The sequence below is a fragment of the Apostichopus japonicus genome, chromosome 14 (genome assembly GCF_037975245.1).
Source record: "Apostichopus japonicus isolate 1M-3 chromosome 14, ASM3797524v1, whole genome shotgun sequence".
NCBI lineage: Eukaryota > Metazoa > Echinodermata > Holothuroidea > Aspidochirotida > Stichopodidae > Apostichopus > Apostichopus japonicus.
The window spans coordinates 19360510-19379540 of record NC_092574.1 but is presented as its reverse complement, the minus strand read 5'-3'; the positions used below and the strand labels follow the sequence as shown (position 1 = coordinate 19379540).

The 19031-nt window shown below is 37.1% G+C and overlaps 1 protein-coding gene across 2 annotated transcripts in view; it reads right to left on the bottom strand.

Annotated features, from left to right (window-relative positions):
- The window catches only part of LOC139980240 (E3 ubiquitin-protein ligase MYCBP2-like), a 69408-nt gene that overhangs the window by 32513 nt on the left and 17864 nt on the right, over positions 1-19031 (bottom strand). For both annotated transcript variants that reach the window (XM_071991772.1, XM_071991773.1), the window contains exons 18-41: positions 18447-18528; positions 17942-18056; positions 17369-17588; positions 16021-16171; positions 15415-15707; positions 14667-14794; positions 13542-13633; positions 11995-12129; positions 11317-11400; positions 10851-10947; positions 9117-9312; positions 7958-8226; positions 7341-7586; positions 6692-6787; positions 6456-6551; positions 5668-5871; positions 5050-5178; positions 3783-3961; positions 3174-3322; positions 2790-2890; positions 1665-1877; positions 1108-1342; positions 543-661; positions 77-217 (exon numbers count right to left, since the gene is read on the bottom strand). In XM_071991772.1, the coding sequence (XP_071847873.1) occupies positions 77-217; positions 543-661; positions 1108-1342; positions 1665-1877; positions 2790-2890; positions 3174-3322; positions 3783-3961; positions 5050-5178; positions 5668-5871; positions 6456-6551; positions 6692-6787; positions 7341-7586; positions 7958-8226; positions 9117-9312; positions 10851-10947; positions 11317-11400; positions 11995-12129; positions 13542-13633; positions 14667-14794; positions 15415-15707; positions 16021-16171; positions 17369-17588; positions 17942-18056; positions 18447-18528 (3770 nt within the window). The remainder of the gene's footprint in view (positions 1-76; positions 218-542; positions 662-1107; positions 1343-1664; positions 1878-2789; positions 2891-3173; positions 3323-3782; positions 3962-5049; positions 5179-5667; positions 5872-6455; positions 6552-6691; positions 6788-7340; positions 7587-7957; positions 8227-9116; positions 9313-10850; positions 10948-11316; positions 11401-11994; positions 12130-13541; positions 13634-14666; positions 14795-15414; positions 15708-16020; positions 16172-17368; positions 17589-17941; positions 18057-18446; positions 18529-19031) is intronic.

The following is a 19031-nucleotide window of genomic DNA, read 5'->3' as shown; positions in this document are numbered from 1 at the left end:
AATCTGTCCATAGAAAATGGCCCTCCAAGATACATCTCGTAGTCAGAAGATGACTAAAGCCGAAATGACAACTTGCCTCCTGGGCTGCTTCGGCGATGGGTTCGATGTCTTCTTCACCGTCTGCTGTAAACGATGAGAGAGGAATGTCTTTGTGTAGCAGCGCCGATGCACAAAGTCCGCCCAGGTAACACAGCTCTTTCTCTAATTGCACTAATCCCTGTAACAGTAACACCAAAACGATCAGAGGAATTGTAATAACATATTCGTCGAAAGCATAACATGTAAACAGAATGGTCAATGTGCCTGGATTCTACATAGTGGCCTTTCAGCAAAGCCAACATAGTATATCATCTCTCTCGTTTTTCATTCTGAACATTGTACATTTGTAGGCAAGACATAACTTTAAAACAAATCCAACTAACAGGCTGCTGGGAAAGGGGTGGTGGTTGGGACATCAAAGGCCACAGTGATATGATGCAGAATTGGTAATGCCTCTTTTCCAAGCTTTTATGTCAACATTTTTCATGTAGTTCCAAACTTACCACGTCTGAAAGACTATCTTGTTCGTAACCAACAACGTGACAAAGGAATCCAAATCGGTTTGCATTCTTGTCTTTGACATAATCTGATGCCGTACACAAGGAGAAGATGACTTCATGTCCTGCAGAAAAAAAACAAGAAATGAACAGTTGTGTACAGGGTTATCAAAGCCTGTCAGAAAACAACTAGATCTACTGAGGCAGTGATACACAGAGAATTCTCACACCAGATCTGCAATCCCAATACAGTGAACTTTGTGCTGCGGACTTGGGGCAGATTAATTTCTTAACAGGAAGGAGCCAATGCATGGGATGGTCTAAACAGAATTAACAAAATCATTCTTATTGGATGAGGAATAGGTCTCCTGTTCCTGCACAAGCTTTCAAAGAAGGTTTTTGTCTTCACACACAGCATTGTCAATAATCAAATGTATGGCAATTTTAACAAGTTGCAATAATATCATTACTAATGTACTAGTGTGTTATAGGGGTAACACATAAGCATGGATGGTGAACTCTACTAACCTATAGGGCTAACACATAAGCAAGAATGGTGGACTCTACTAACCTGGTAACACAATTGCCGACGACGGCCAGTTGTTTCTACCGTGGAACTTAGTCATGACTGGCCAATACCGAGCAGGTATCTCACTTTCAACAGAAACAGATGGTTTGTTGTTTCCCGGCGAATCATGTGTCAGGGGCGCACTGATGTAGAGCTGGAGGCTGTCCTCTTGCTGGGCCGTGCCGCACTCAGGACCAAATTCTAAAGTCATCCATTTGACAGAAGGAGGAAAAGTGACCTGAATTTGGAGAAAGTAAGAAAGAGGTTTTCTTATTTATGACAAAATTGAGATGTATACAATCACGTTGTAAGAGACAGGTAAAAGTTGAGACACATATAAATCATCTTGGAAATCCATCTCTGAAGGTATGGAAAAGCTATAAGCCCAATATGAGGCACATACAATCATATTGCAGGCAAACCTCAGCATATATGATGAAGCTATGGCACAGTAAGAGGCACACACAATCATATTGTAGGCAAACCTCAGCAGGTATGGTACTGAAGCTATCATACAATCACAACCAGCTCCAAGAAGCTCTTTTACTGGGAATCTTTACCTTGGAATGACAGACAGTGGCTGGTTGGTACGGGTGGTCACTTTCTACCAAGAGGTATCTCTGTGACCTGGTGACCTCTAATCCATCTTTGACCTGCGCTGCCGGGAAGTCCGAAGGCTGTGTATGAAGTGTGTCTTGCGGAGAAAACATGACATTCAAGGTGGCCACTTGTGGCAGGATGTCACGTATGAAGTTCAGGGTCTGAACTGAGCTCTGTAGGATGAACAGAGATCACATTATTAGAGCGTGACTGAATTAATATGAACCAAGCAAAATTAACTGAAGAGAGAGGAGGGACAGCTGGTTTTAAAGAACATGTGTGAGGTGTTTGTCTGTTCCAATCATAATAATCATAATAATAAAAAATAAAAAAATAAAAATAAAAATAATAACAATATTAATATTAATAATAATAATAATAATAATAATAATAATAATCATAATAATCATAATAATAAATGGAATCAAAGGAGGAGGGAACAATTTGGAAAAATTAAAGGATGACCATAGGCACTCAACTAACTATGATAGGTTGTTGTTGACCATTAAAAACCCACTGCTATCAGCCCAGATTGAACATCTATACCACTTACAGTCTGTGGGACATGACCCTTAAAATACCAAAAGCACATCAATCAAAGTGGCTGGACGACTTAGTCTAGGACATAAGACTATAAGGTCAGCTCCTCATAAACAATGGTAAACACAAGACAAAACACAAGAGACTTGTTTATATCCCTTCAAATAACATGCATACACTGTACTACAACTATGTCATGTGACATTTAATTCAAGGGAGTTCTGCAAGTTTGAATGAAGTTAAGAAAATTACACATGTTGGTGCAGTTAGGTTATTAGAATTTGTAAAACAATGGATTAACATTTAACATTAAGGCCTGGATAAAGGAATCAAACTCATCATCAATTTAGCCGTATATGAGTATTTTTCCTGAGGTTTAGCACATATTAAAGGGAGAGTATCATGAACACTAGAATAGTATTACAAGCACAACTAGTACATACAGTTTGCAATTTTGTTGTACTTTAATATCGAAACACTTCACTTCTCTGTAACGTCACCCTTTTATCCAAAGAGAGGGGATATAATAAGATGGTTTGACTAACCTTAGGATGGCTGGCAGCAACGGGTCCAATATAGGCTAGGGTCATTGGCAGAAGATGGGAGAACAATGGCGACGACTGGAGAATTTGAGGGACGACAGATTCTGAAACAGGGTCAATGAAATATAAACAAACAGTTGAATCTTCCTTCTAGCAAATACTTCTCCCATCAGAGAAAATACATGAAGGGGAAAAATAAACAGATTAAACTTGAAGCCCTAATGGCTCTGTGATATGAATTTTTGACATGCTCCAGTCGTTTGATCTTGCAAATGAGGAGATATCACAACAATTATATCAAAGAATGGAGTAAATATTTATCATAGCTTTATCATGAGCAGATAGAACTTGGCATCCCTAAACAACAGAATCTTGCAAATGACAAACCTTCGAAACAGAGTGCCCTGGTCAGAACATCGATGGCTTGTCTGACCACTGCTTGTGTGACTGTGAAGAGACTCACTCTGGCCTGTTGTTCCATTTCCATGCTCTTACTTCCCTCTGGTAGAGAATTCTTGTTCTCCATAGATTGGTTGCTATGATTGACAAAAGGGAAAGAGAGATTGATTGCAAATTTACCCCAGAAAAGTTATTATATGCCAGACTTCAATCAGCTTGAACAATGGCACAAAAGAAAATTAATCAAAAACAAAAATATCCACAAATGTGGGTTCATGAATTACAAATCCAACCATCAGCATCAAACATCATCATTTATCGAACAAGATCCTGAATGTAAAACGGTGTTATTGGTTCATTACCAAGTTATACAATGATGAGGGTAGGGGAGTTTACATTGTCCATTTCCACTGTCTGGTCTGCAATCGAGTCCAAAGTATCCTTGACTTGTTCATAGCTCATAACATTATATTTTGTATAATTTCCTCCAGCGACCTTTACCTCCCCCAACGTCCCACCCCAAGGCCTTCAGCAAACCCCTCTTTCATTGACAGTGCTTAGAGATAAAATACCCTACCCAAGTATCTGAATACTTACTTGTAATAGAGAACCTGTGGTATCTGTCCCCTGGCCAAACTGGTGCCGTTGCTACTGAGGGTGCAGTTACTGAAGGTAAAGGTGACACCATCTGGACACCTCACCTGGGCAGAGCCGCCCTCGCCGCTGAAGGTCTTTCCTCCGTGGAGGCGGAGACGTATGGCGTACTTGACCCCTTCCTGTGAATGAAGACCAAAATGGAGGCAAAATAGGTAAGGTAATATTGGGGAACGGCAAGAGAGGAATTCAAGGCTAAAAGACAGACAAATTTTAGCCTACCTATGGGTTTATATAGGCAAAATCTTAGCATAAAAAGCTTTAAGAATTGTGAAGTTAAATTCAAAAGAATAACATTGCCAATTCCATTGTTAATGATGTTTAGTACATAGATACAGTGAGGTGCACATGTTATGAACAAAGATAACATGTATGTAAGCAATCTTTTCATAAGTGGCAATAGAAAATGGTAACCTATTACCACTACTTTGTGTATAGACTGTACCATATTAAAGACTGATATCATAAAATGATGCACAAACTTTCATTAATGATAATAATTTCATATTTTTATATAACACTTTTCCCAAAGGCTTGAAGCGCTTTACAATATTACCCCAGTCAACGATAAAACTGGCAAACATAGAGAGAATCACTGCACATGGCAGCAGCTAAACTGCGCCCAGTTGACAGTTTTATCTCACAGGTACCCATTTAAACACCTGGGTGAAGAAAGGCAATGGAGATAAAGTAGCTTACCAAAGGACACAACGCAATGATCATGCCAGGACTCGAACCTGTAATCCTTAGATCACAAGTCCACTGCCTTAACCACTTGACCACAACGCTCCCACATGTAACCTATTACCACAATTTTGTGAATAGACTGTACCATATTAAAGGCTGATATGATAAGATGATGCACCAACTTTCATTAATGCACCCTACTAGGCAAAAAAACTTCACATTGACACCTTAAACAACCTTCCCACCCATTCCCAACCTTCCCCACCCATTCCAAACCTTCCCCACCCTTTCCTAAACATCCCCACACATTCCCAATCTTCCCTACTCATTCCCAATCTTCCCCACCCATTCCCAACCTTCCCTGGCCATTAACACCCTTTCCATATCATCCCAACCCCTTTAACACATTCAGTCTTTCTAATCATCTGCACACCCTCCGCACCCAAAACCATTCTCTTTAAACTACGTATCATATCTGCATTCCTTATGAATTAAGTAACAAAAGACACCATCGAATATTTACCTTGACAGACACAGGTTTGTCAAATTTGACCTCCACCAATTTTTCCACCGCATCTTCTCCACTGAAGACTCCTCTGGCAAACTCGAGAGAATTCCATCTTGGTCCATGGGCATCAACAGCGCCCTCCACCTAAAATGATTGAAGCAAATAAAGCAATCAAAACCATGATTCTTCAAAGCTGTCTTGACCATAAACAATCACTGAACTATCACCAGTTTTAGAAATAACAACAAAAAAAAGACTTAAGGAGATATTAAAAAACAAACACTTAAGGAGATATTAAAGTAATGCAGTCTTTCCCTTTACAGGTTTTTCAGGTACACCACATTTATCATATATTTTAGACTCATTTTATACTCATGTATAGAGTTTTCTGTCTCTATAGGCAACCAGGAAAATATAATAATAAAACAAATCATAAAATGAAATCATAAATAAATGAAAAAAAAACCAATCCAAAAAAGCAAATTAAGCATGTTTATAATATCAGTAAAGATTAAGATCAGAATTGAACAACATCCATTTGCAATAAACTATATAAATTCTAATTACATAAAATGTATTAGTAATAACACTAACTATTAACAATATTAAAAGAGAACAAGAATATTTTCTTACCCCATCTAGAAGTTCCAGCTCATAGTTGTACTGGCCGAGTCCTGTGTAGACGCAGATCCCCGCAATCTGTACCGAGGACTGATTGACTGAGAAACAGACTGCATCGGGGGTTCCATTACAAGTACTCCAGTTGTAACTCTGATTGGTCCTGGGGTATCTTGATGGGGTCGCCAGGATTGGTTTGGAGGGGGAGTGATAGGGTGCCTGCAATGTAAGGTGGAGTGTAACATTAATAAATAGAGAGGTCACATAACCAGACCAGACAAATCAGAAAGTGTTCTTGTTCTTAATTGTTGATTGAACTTTGATCTCTATTATGAAGAGTTTTCTCTCCACCAATTATTAATTTCTTCTCCTTGAGGGTTTGAGTGACCATTGTAGCACCAGAAAATATGCTAGTAAGTTCAATTAAGGTCGCTGTCAATGTTTTAACTTCAACTAGCACTTGACTGCCACTCTAAAACACTTGCCCTGACCAAGAAATTAAACTGTCTAATATGATCACCATCAATGATAAGGATAATCGTGACAGAAAAACCACAAGAAAAACAATTTTAAGTAGTCAAGCATGTGAAAAGTAGGGATCATTCAATACTGCAGACCTTTAAAGGAAAATAAAGTTAAAAATCCAGTTCCTTCATCAAACTTTGGCACATCGACGCCATATTCAATTTCCTTTCACGTTTCTGTAACTTGAAACTTGTTTACATACATGTTGTTAAATTTGATTCTGTATGGTAAGAATATTTTCATGTTTACAAAGATGGGGGAAAAGCATTTTCACTTACTTCACAGTTTGTGGCAAGGCTTGCGAGCTCTCCAATCACACAAACCAAGAAATTGCTTGTGTTGGTTTGAATCGAATGAACGGGTAATTCCTCTTTCTGCAAGAAGAGGTAAACAATCATATTTAAATGACTATTTGAATCTGTAAAAGGTACGACGTGTTAGTAACTGATCAAAGTACAGGGATTTCTTTTACTTGAATTTGATACGATGGGAACAATTTCCCTGATAAACTTACCTGTTCCAAGGCTGTCCTTATGGGCACTGACAATATCTGCAGAAGCTGGTCTAATATTTCTTGGAAGCTTGTGTTCATCGCCACCTGCTGCTCACCCTGATATGGAGGGGAAAGGAACGTTTCAGTTAGATTAGCAAATCTTCATGTCTCACACTTATTCATCAGCCATTGAAGGTTTCAATCACAGAGCATAACTAAAATTGTACTGTTCAGTATTGTTTCTAAGATTTTAAAACTTGTATACCAGGGCAACTAAGACAAACAAACAAACAGATTTCTAACCTGTGGAGCCATTTCAAATAATATTCTTAACTTTAGCAGGAGTTAAGGAAGTCCACAGGCCAAAACAAAGATATTCATTCATATATCCACCCAACACTTTATCAAGGTGCCTACTGTGGTCGCATCCTAACTGTCTCAAGGACATCGAGGACCTCCCGCTAGATGATCCTTCTGCATAATATACACACCAGGTATAACTAGAACCCTACATCAGGCTTCACTCATGACCACCAACAAAACTTTTGAAACTTTCACCATCACATCTACCTGAAGACAAAATTCCCCCACCCACTCCTTTACGGCATTTGACAGTCTCAAAAATGTTAAAACTTAAGAAATTTACTTGTCAGCGCGACCTTCTACCTACCTTTAGACTACTCTCAATGTGGGATACCAGATCGGTGAGCAGATTGCCCCTGTCCATGTCCACACCAATGGGGCTACTGTCCTCCAGGGCTGTTTTATCAGAGTTGCCTTTCTCCTTCAGAAACGGGTAAGGGTCGGGTTCCTGGACCTTCAGGAGGGGTAACACCCTGGTAAGTTTAATGGATGGGTCACACAGGGCTCCTAGCACCGCCGTGAGCAAGGTCTGACTACCATTGACAGCAATTTCCTGAAAAAAGATAAAGTAAGAATGAGGATAGATGATCATACATTGAAGAATTGAAGAACTATATAAATTCTAATTTGCTATGATGTGAATTGTGATGTGAATTGAGGACAAATGTAACCGACTGCGGACGTACAAAATTTGGGACAGATGTTACCGACTGAGGGCGATATACACAATTGAAGACGAACCAACTGAGGCCAATACACATAATTGAGGACAAATGTAACCGACTCCGGACAATGTACCAGACTGTGGACAAATATAACAATTGGAGGACAAATGTCATCTGAGGACAATCACACAGCATATTCTCTGCAGGGGTAGCTTTGCTTCAAACATAAAACTAGTTTCTTAATTACAACATAACAAACCTTTTCTTGTTGCCCCAAGAGTTCACAAAAGAAGACCCATTTCAGCTGTGACGTTGGACAGAAGGCATGAAAGCAGTGTATGAATGTCCTCTGACACTCGTCGATGATGTCCTCCTCCAGGATTATCGCTGACGGGGTCAGCTTCTTCTCCTTCTTCCGCTGGGCAAACTGAGAGGATCCCTCGAGTATATTCCGCAGCAGTTTACAGGTGGATGATATACACTGAGGCAGTTGATTGGTATTGCTGGGTTTTACTTTCTTGCTAGTGGCTGGACAGTGGAACACAAAATGGATATATAGCTGAAATGGCCATTTAAAACATGAACCTAAAACACTTACAAGAACATCAAAACTAAACTACCCCATTCCGTGAGGAAAGGATCGACGACGACATTACCTGCGGAAATTTCTTAGCAACGCAAACTCTCCTTTGTTGAGTATTTAAGAATAACAGAAGTCAAGAAATTTGTGAAAATAATATGCACTGCTCCAGAAGTCTGTTTTAAGTCTTGGAATTTGATATAGCTTCTTGCTATATCAAGTCTTCTTGCTGATCAAGTCATGAGACAATTTTTTTAAACAGCTTAGCGTTGGTTAAGATATCGTTACTTTAAACTACAACTAAAATTGCATTTTTCATTCGAGAAATTTCAAGTTGCGACCACTGCTGAGCATAATTGGTTACAAGTTCTATATTTAATTTATTCAAATAATTAAATAAAAACATAATTCAGATTTAATTCAAATTTCAGCTAATTACTGACTCCCATGATTGGTTTAAGTACATCTGACATATGGTGGCATAAAATTCCATCTCTACAACTAACAAGAAATGGAAGGAAAATCACCACAATCTGGGGGAAATTGCTACAATTGACAGAATTTAGACAAATGATAATGGTGAAAGTGACTACTCTTACGGAATTGAGTAATGCTTTCAACCCCCTCACCCCAACCCCCTCACCCCAACCTCCCCTGCCCCGCCCACCTCTTTCCTCTACTTCATCCCTCATCTCCTTAACGCTATTTTCTGAGCCATACAACTAATGTATACATGTACTAACACTAGTTTTCACAAGCAAAGTTTTAAAATCTAATCATAAATCTGGGCAGCATTTTTTCAAAACGAAGTATGATTAAAGGAAGGACTAAAGGTTACCAGGATTTGGGAACACATCACAGACAAAGCTTTTGGTTAGTCTGAGACAAGCAGTGCAGATGTAACTGAGTCGTGTGAGGTCCTTGAGAATCGGTTGTTGCTCCTCCTCTTTGTCCAGATTACAGAACTGCTGCATCTTCTCAGAGAATGTAACCCACGCCCATTGTAAGAGGAGTAACAGGGACTCGAAGGCCTCCTACGGTTAAAAAAAAAACAAAAAAAAAACTGCATAAGTTGTTAACTTGATATGCCAACATCATGTCTTTCTTAAATTGTTTCTTAATATCAGAAATTTGAAACATACTTCTTTGCTCTTCCCAAAATTTTGTTTTCTCAATATGACTTCCATAGAACCTATTGCCAGGAATATGTTAGTGTACCATCAACTAAGCTATGCAATTTGATACTGCTGATTCCATATTGTGCCTGATCTCAGTATCTGTACATCACCTGTACGTACTCATAAAATTGTATCGATTCCTTTCGGAAACGGTTCTCCTGGCCCGGTTTTGTATTCCGTTAACACCGGTTCGTGTCTTTAGTTGCACAGTATGAAACATACTTTTGGTGCCTGACAACCCCCTTTACAAAGAAACGGCTAATATGGGCCGACCGTAACTGACAGTTAATACTTGATATATGCATCAATGTTTGTCAGTGTTCAAAGACAAATATACTAGGTTCAAATCTTCACTCTAAACATTAATTACCAAATTAGATGAAAAAAACATGTGATAAAAAGAAGCACGCATAGGCATGCATCATATCCAACATAAGCCAAAGTTCAACGATTTTGATGAAATGGTAACATTCATGTGCAAAACTACCAATTATACAATCACTTTAATTTACATTGAATACAGAAATATATATATGAGTCGGCAAAATCAATCTTGCTGTTACTTCCAGCTAGTTTGAGTGAAGTGACTCACATGTACCTAAAGAGTACATTTAATATATGGTGGCATAAAATCCCACATCCCTATGCTTCAAGGTCTGGGAGGAACAGCTACCAAAAATGAGGTTTAAGACAACTATGTGATATTTTCACACTGCTGTCACCATTCATGACAATCATGTGCAAGTAGATAGAGTACAGCTAATATATGGTTGCCTAAATCATCATATCAACGAATCAAGATTTAAGAGTAACAACAAAAGCAGGCTCACACTGTGTGTATGGAACTTTCCCACTAATGACACCATCAATGACAATCATGTGCAAGCAGAGTACAGCTAATATATAGTTGCTTAAATAATAATTTCATGAAATCAAGATTTTAAAGAAACAGACGACAGAAACAGGATCACATTGAATTATATGAAACTCTCCCACTCCTGACACCATCCATCACAATCCCACATTTTTGGAGTAATATTAAAAAGATTTTCACTTATTTTTAGTTTTAAAATAAAACAAAAACTGTTAGCAAACTGCTTATCCACTAAAGAGCTTGTGTAATAGAATGTGTAAAGTAAGTGGGCCTGACGTTTCCATCCTAGCAGGATCTTCCATTCTATTCTTCTCTCCACCCTTTGTCAACTAATCCTCTAACATCAATCTCTTTTGTGTTCACCCTGCTCATTATTAACCTATCTGTATTTTGCACTTGTCTTTTGTTCCTTGTAGTTTCTGTGACTTGTCATTTCAGCCCCTGAATAAGATCCTGCCCGGATTGAAACGTCAGGCCCACCTACTTTTACACATACTGTTACTTTTTAAGATTTACTCACCGGTGACACGGTACAGCAGAATGCACTTGTTAGAATGTGAAGAGGGAAATCTGTCCCCTTTGGTTGAGGTGTGACCTCTTGTTCTGGATGTGGTAATCTGGAAGATTAAGAAAGAACCTCCAAATATTCCTGTTTGTTTTAGTTCTCAAAGTGCATTGCCAGAGGATAGAATAGAATTTAAAAGCAACCACTGAGATGAAATTCATTATGCGATGCAGACAGGGCTTTGATTTACCAACAGCACTGACGAGAAACTGATGAAGTTGGTGCTCTTATTTCTTGTCTGCCATGGCATGCATCCCTCCAACGAAATGCCAAACCGACGCTGTAAATGCTACAAAAGGTTCTATATCTTGTTTTAGTTGTCCACTGCAGGCAACTGTCCATCTAAATGACTTTATAATGTCACACATTAATGTTAGCATGCAAATGTAGATCACAATAGATCACAAAACTTGAAACCTACCTGTAGTATATCTTTGGGATCTGTCCCGCACTGACATCTGTACCATTGTTGGATTTTCTGGAGCTCAGAAACTGGAATGTTATCCTACAAGATGAAAGGAGAGATTAGATGCAACGAGGGGTACATTCACCTACTGCCCTGAAAGAAGTGCAGGGGACTTAATAATCCGCACACACTAAGTGGTCAAATCGACCCTGCATCCCTATCTGCAACAGGGTTCTGGCCATATATGCCATTTTTAAGGTAGAATATTGCATTTGAAACACACACAAGAAAAAATTATTCAAAAATAAAATTGATTCAGAAAGAACATGGTTTTAGTGAATATTATGAACAAACTCATCAGTTCAGATAAGGACCCACCATGTCTGAGTTAACTACAATAATCTTCCAAACATACAGATCTGTTGAACATTCTACAGAAAATGAATAACAAAATAATTGACATTTTCACAAACCGTAAATATCACATAAACTCTCACATAAAATATCTGGGGTTGGTATAAAGACTATCATGTTACTTTTATTCAATTTAATAGGCTAAACCAAACCATTGCGAATAAAACAAAATTCAGAGGTTTCTACAGATAGCAGAGTTATGGAACAACTGTGTCTTATGATGTATATGGTTAATATTGATAAAGATAAAATTTTTAATAATTGGAGAGAGTTTCTTACTTGTCGTCAGTCGTTACTATGGCTTGGCCTCCCGATCCACAGTCACTGCTGGGCCCGTTGATCTTAGCCCAGGCCAAGTAAAATACTCCAGCAGTGATCGGTATTGGTTCGTCAAATAAAATGGGAAATTCCTCTCTATGAACAAACAGGGCAAAAAGAATTATAATTAGCAAAACAAAAGAAAAGCAGCCTTCACCTTTCATTTCTTAAACTCTAAGACAAAAAAAATTATGTATAAATATTACAAAATGGATATAAAGTTTTCACCACATTGCAAGCACATATAAAAGTATCCACTAATAAAAGCCATTTTTTTTTTAACGTTTCAAATCATGAGAACATAACAAGATTTTTGTTTATACTTTTACTGCTTTTCATACTTAAAGTATGTTACAAACAAAGTTATCAAATGCAGATTTAAAAATTTTTTTTTTAAATATTTACTAATTTATTCATGTACTGTCTCTTCATGACACTTATTAAACAGAAAGTATGTTTTATTCGATAGTGATGAGTCAACAAGACTTGTTTTGACTCTCAAAAATTTCACTGACAAAAAAAAAGAAGGGAAAATAGAACATTTTTGAATATATGCATCAATGTTTGTCAGTTTTCAAAAACAAATATACTAGGTTAAAAATCTCTAAACATTAATTACCAAATTAGCTACACATTAGTGAGATGAAAAAAACATGCGATAAAAAAAAGCATGCATATCTAACATAAACCAAAGTTAAAAGATTTTGATGAAATGATAACATTCATGTGCAATATTTTACCTTGAATACAGAAATATATATATGAGTCGGCAAAATCAATCTTGCTGTTACTTCCAGCTAGTTTGAGTGAAGTGACTCACATGTACATAAATAGTACATTTAATATATGGTGGCATAAAATCCCACATCCCTGTGCTTCAAGGTCTGGGAGGAACAGCCACCAAAATGAGGTTAAGACAACTATGTGAAATTTTCGCACTACTGTCACCATTCATGACAATCATGTGGAAGTAGAGTACAGCTAATATATGGTTGCCTAAATCATCATATCAACCAATCAAAATTTAAGAGGAACAACAAAAAAGGCTCACACTGAATGTATGAAACTTTCCCACTAATGACACCATCAATGACAATCATGTGCAAGCAGAGTACAGCTAATATATATTACGCTTAAATAATAATAACCATGAAATCAAGATTTAAAGGAACAGACGACACAAACAGGCTCACATTGAATATATGAAACTCTTCCACTTCTGATACCATCCATCACAATCCCACATTTTTGGGAGTAATATCAATTAATCACACATTCATACCAATTAAAGTAATATTAACAAATTGTGGCAAAAAAAATGTATATATCAACAACAAAAAAAGCATCTGAAGTATACCTACCAGTGAGATATTAAACAGAGCATTATTTCCATTTTTTTACAAGATTTTCACTTATTTTTTAGTTTTAAAATAAAACAAAAACTGTTAGCAAACTGCTTATCCACTAAAGAGCCTGTGTTATAGAATGTAAGTGGATGGATTCCTTACTTGGTACCACACTCATATGTCTTCTCTTCACTTTCAGCTTTTAGAGAGCCTTCCATGTCGATGCTTAGTTTGGTTGATCCAAGCTCCATGAGCTGAAAGACAGTTATTAAGAACCTGTTTGGAATCAGCAATTATTTATCTACAAACTTACGGATTATTTGACAAATAATGAATAAAACCCAGGAGCTGTAATAAGTTCTAGTAATGACAACTGTGGAGGCATTGGTTGAAGTTTAACCACACAGACAAAAACATAATCTGGTTGTTTTGTGTGTCATTCCTTTTCAAGTTTGAACTGTAATATAAAGCAAGTCTTTCCTTCCAGATGCATTCATTTAGCGCTCAAAACATGACCAGTAAATAAAAATAAAAAATAAATAAAAAAATGAATAAAAAGGGGAACATGAAACAACCAATTATCAGTACATTGCTCCGTGCTAACATCAGAAAATATTTTCTTCTTCCAGAGAATAAAGCAATCGGCAGATAACTCCATCATCACTTAATGAAAATAAAACAATAGACATACAAGGGCAATTGTTTTATATGCAAATTAGGTTGGGACTAGGTACATCTGCTTTGGATACATAACTTTTGGTCTAGTTTACACATTGGGAATGGAAAGTAACATTGCTGTGACAACAATACCACAATCTAACCAAAGGTAATTACTACTATATTTATGTGTGTGTTTGAAGGAGGAGAGTGGAGGGGAGGGGATTTACATTGCAAATGTTTGTTAATGTGCTTGAAGCACTAATGTAATACCAATTCCAGTTTGATATTTAAATAATACAGGAAATAAATGGGGTGTTTACATTTTACTTATTTTCCTGTCTTTAACATTTTAGTTTTAAAGAAAAATGTTTAAAAAAAGGTTTCATACATAAAAATTTTTGTACAAATTTGTATTTTTGTATTTGTTTAATAATTCTGTCATGATTGCACAACATTTTGCTCTGCAATACTGAATACAAAAATTCCCTGTGTGTGTTGTATTATCTTCTCTTTTCACCCATATGTGTACACGGCAACACTCTCCAACCCAGTATTCCAGTTTGGCTGACCAATAGACGACCGCTTCTCCTTTAATTCCATCTCACAGAAAAAACCTTTATTCTTTACCTTGATCCTGGCAATGTATTCTCCTCTTCCGCCAAACAGACCGAAACCTCCGACCACGACGTCTGTATCCGTCGAGAAGACGATCGCTTCTACTGAGTGACCAGAGTAGCCCCATCCTCCACCATAACCTTAAAGAATATATCAAAGACAATTAGTTATACACAGTTTGAATTATAATATCCTATCACAAAGACAAGTCAAAAAAAAAATTATTTTGTAGATTAAATCCTGAAGCAAGTCCATTAAAAGTGTGCTATTCTTCAACTTTCCTTTTACTACCCAACTAAAATTGACAAATTAAAATGATAAAAAAATATTAATTCGGCCTAGAAACACATTTTGGTGTTTCATGTCAATTATTACATTGTAACATATGTTTGCTGAAAGGCCCTGAGGGCATGAAGAAAAGAACGCTTTTGTGTACTTTTCTAGGGCTCCCTCCTTTAGCCCCCAAAAAGGGACAGCCCCCAACCAAGGGCTGGATAGCTCAGTAACTAGAGCGCAGCCATTGAAATCCTGCGGTTACTTTTTAGAATCCCATAATGGACAAAAAATTGCTTTGCTCAATATCAAGTTTGTTATAGATACCCAGTCTGTTTTTCTGCTGTTCAATTATTAAACTTAAAATTATTATCAAAAAGTTAACACTAATTTAAGCCAGGTGTTAGAACAAAGTTTGATGATCACATCTCAAGAAATTCTTAACAATATAAGCAGAGAGTGAGAGAGATTTTCCTTTGCGCCTAACCTTCGAATCTGCCGACAAAAGAGAAATCTTCTACTTTTGTCTCGGAGGGAGATTCCTCCTTTTGGGTGTGGGTGTTCTCCACCGTTAGTCCTTTCACCAAGCTCAGGGAGAGGGTATCCAAGCAACTGAGGACGTTGAGAGCCACCTGATAGATGGACACTGGCACATGCGACTGGCAAGGGAGGCTCAACTCTGGTCCTAAGATGGAAATGTTGTCTTGCAAGGGTAGCCGTGCACCGCAGGAAGCCCGTAACGGGTTGTAGCACTGCACTGAGTTACTTTTGGGATCAAAGCTATTAAAATTAAAAAAATAAATCATAATCATAATTAAATAAATAAATAAATAACCAAAGAAACGGAGCTTCAAAAGAAGAAAAAACACATTTGATGACCAGTGACATATCATGTGTGTCCTAATATGAAAACAATTAGAAGAATCCCTGCTAACTCTAACATACTTGCATGCTGTTACCTGGCCTCAGCTATTAAAACAAGGCATATTTCGACACTGACAAAATGGATGAATAATAAAAATAAAAAACTGAAAACAAATAAAAAAAATTATGCATTTCTAAAAATCAGGTGACTGAAAGATTGGTTCCTAACCTCCAGAGAATGCTGTCATAGACTGGGTCGGTGCAAACGCAGCATCCATCAAATTGAACCTGCTCGGGGCCGGAGAAACTCTCACAGCTTTCACTGATCCTGTTGTTGATCATGCAGTGTTGGGAGCAGCCCTGATCCTGTGGTAGAATACCTTTGGATGAAGATAACAAATAATAGTCACAAAATAACAACAGAAATATGGTACTAGAATATACTAAAACTGATGAATGGAATAGTCTAGTTAGTGGAAAACACTGAAAATAAACTAAGACACACTATAGACAGTAGGGACACTGAAGACATACTAATAGACAATGAAAGCACTCAACACAGAAGTCAAATGAATTTTGACATTTTCATCTTGATCCCCAAATAGGACCGGCGAATGATACATCGGGTGTATATTAAATGTATGAAAGATTAATTCTGATTATTTGACAAGATTGCTTGTAGCTGAAGAACATGAACATTCTGAAGTAATATTCCTATTTTGAGAGTCCAAAAGGACATAGCACACAAATCTGATCGTTGCCATGATCAGCAACGCAAGGAATCAAATCATAACCTTAACATTCTATATATCTTTGTACTTATATGCTATGTAAAATTTGTTATATGCACTTAAATGAAAAAGCTTATCTGTGTAAATATATGTAAATATAATGTGAAGAATAAAAAAAATGAAAACCACCACATATTTTTTTTCCACCCATCCACTTAGTGAGATGATTGAATTAAACTGATAGTTTTGATTTAATTATACTGATAGTTTTATTGATTTAATTAAACTGATAGTTGTATTGACAAATAATGATCTGGTTCACTTGTTGTTGCTTACAGTAATATATGCAACATTATACACTAATCCTTTAAGGTGACACATTAAGTATTTTATTGTCATTAAATGGCAGAGTCATGATTCCACTGATAGTTTATTGATTTAATTAAACTGATAGTTTTATTGACCATAATGATCTTGTTCACTTATTGTTGCTAACAGTAAGGTATAGAAAACTATACACTAGTCCTTTAAGGTGATGCATTCAGTTTTCTATTGTCTTTAAAGGGCAGAGTCTTTTTTTTAACTGATAGTTTTATATTAAATTAAACATAGTTTTATTGACAATAATGATCTTGTTCACTTGTTGTTGCTTACAGTAAGGTGTGTAACATTATACACTAGTCCTTTAAGGTGACACATTCAGTATTCTGTTTTATTTAAATGGTAGAGTCTTGACATGTGCATTTAATTAAAACTTTTAAGAAAAGAAGAAAGCCAGTATTGATATTTACTTTCACGATAAACAAACAATTTTTCTCTTTAATTAAAGTATTAATAGAGACTAACCGATTACAGACTTGCTGGCAAAAATTGTGGCACTGTCCAGCATATTCGGACTGACCAGGGCCTCGTCGACTTTTATGAAGGAGCGATCTCCTGCGGCCGAGATCCAGACGGCCTTGTTGCCCTTCTCGGGGCCCACGTTGTCGACCTCTGCAGGTGTGGTGTGAGAGATGGCGTCCGCATTGTTCGTACCTTCAAAGACTTGTCTGCACAGCTGTCCCTTCTGTAAAAAATAAGTCAAGTGGAGATTCTTTGGAAGGACAAAATGACGGTATTGAAGATGAGAAAACTCATTAGGCCAAGAAAAAGCAGCTATTAAATGGTCGGCCCAAAACTTTTAAGTGTGGTAAACTTGTGAAAATGTTTTTAACCAGTTCCTAACCATGAAAAATCTACTCAGATAGCTGAGGTGACTCAAATGAGATTATTAACAAGTTCTGTGAAGCAATATAAGTAAGTAATATGATATCCTTTGCAATGGGGCTGGGTGCATGGGAGGGGAGTGACAGCAGAAATATAAGACGGCAGGTCTAAATGTTGCAGATATTAAAAGCACCAGTATTTTTTCTTACGTACCTGACAACGACCAAAGGAGAGTACGTTTCCATTTTCTGTTAATAGAAGAGTATGGTAGCTTCCAGCAGCCACTTGCTTGATCTTAGCAGCGACAGGTATATTAACCGGTGATATTCTAAGACAAAAAAGGTGAAGAAAAAGGTAACACATAAAATCTGTCTTTGAAGTCTTCCAAATTCGCAATACTAAGACAATGCACTACAATAGCTACGACAAAGAAAAAATCGAGAGGAAAGGAACGAAAAACTGATCTTTAATACAAACTATACATAAGAGATAAATATGCACAAACAAAAGTATCGACTGAACTGTTCTAACAAAATAAAGGCATCTTAACCATCCGCTCCCAACCCCCCTCCCACCCCCTCCCACCAATCCAATAAGTCAACCCCACCAGTCATTAACAATTGAGTACAACTCTCCAAGATTTAAGAGTGAAATATTTTTGCACCAAATTCGCCACCATTGAAAATTGGCACTGAATTATTCTCTCTCTTAGTATTACCTGTTCCCTGTATCTCCTAGGCCCAGTTGTCCGTAGCTGTTGGAACCGAATGTGTAAACTTCTCCGTTTTCAAGCAAGATGACTGTAGAGGGAAAACAAAGCATTCAATATAATCTTACCATCAAGTAAAGAACATTCCATGTTCTTTGAAGAAGAAAAAAACTCTCTTCTCTCAATGGAATAGCAACAACGAGTAGGATTTTGCACGATTAGCGAAACATTTTTAGGAGAAAGTTTTTTTTTTTAAAGTTCTTTTCTTTACTACATCTTAAAGCTTCACAATATGGCAACTGGTCACAATGATGTGGTGGAATATAATGCTGTTACATGAGATATAAGGGAGCCAGAAACATAATCTGCTGGATTAGTCCATCAACAATGCACTTGGATGTATGAAATTAGGCATTGTATGAAATTAGGCAATAACTTTGAAGACTTGCAACTAAAACAATAAGAAATGACATTAAATTTGTGGGTACAAAATGTATTCTGTATTGATTTAAAAACAACTTATTACTCTCTGAGGAGAAAAAAGTTGTAACCTGACAAATATTTTATGTTTGGTGGAGGGGTGTCCTATGATGT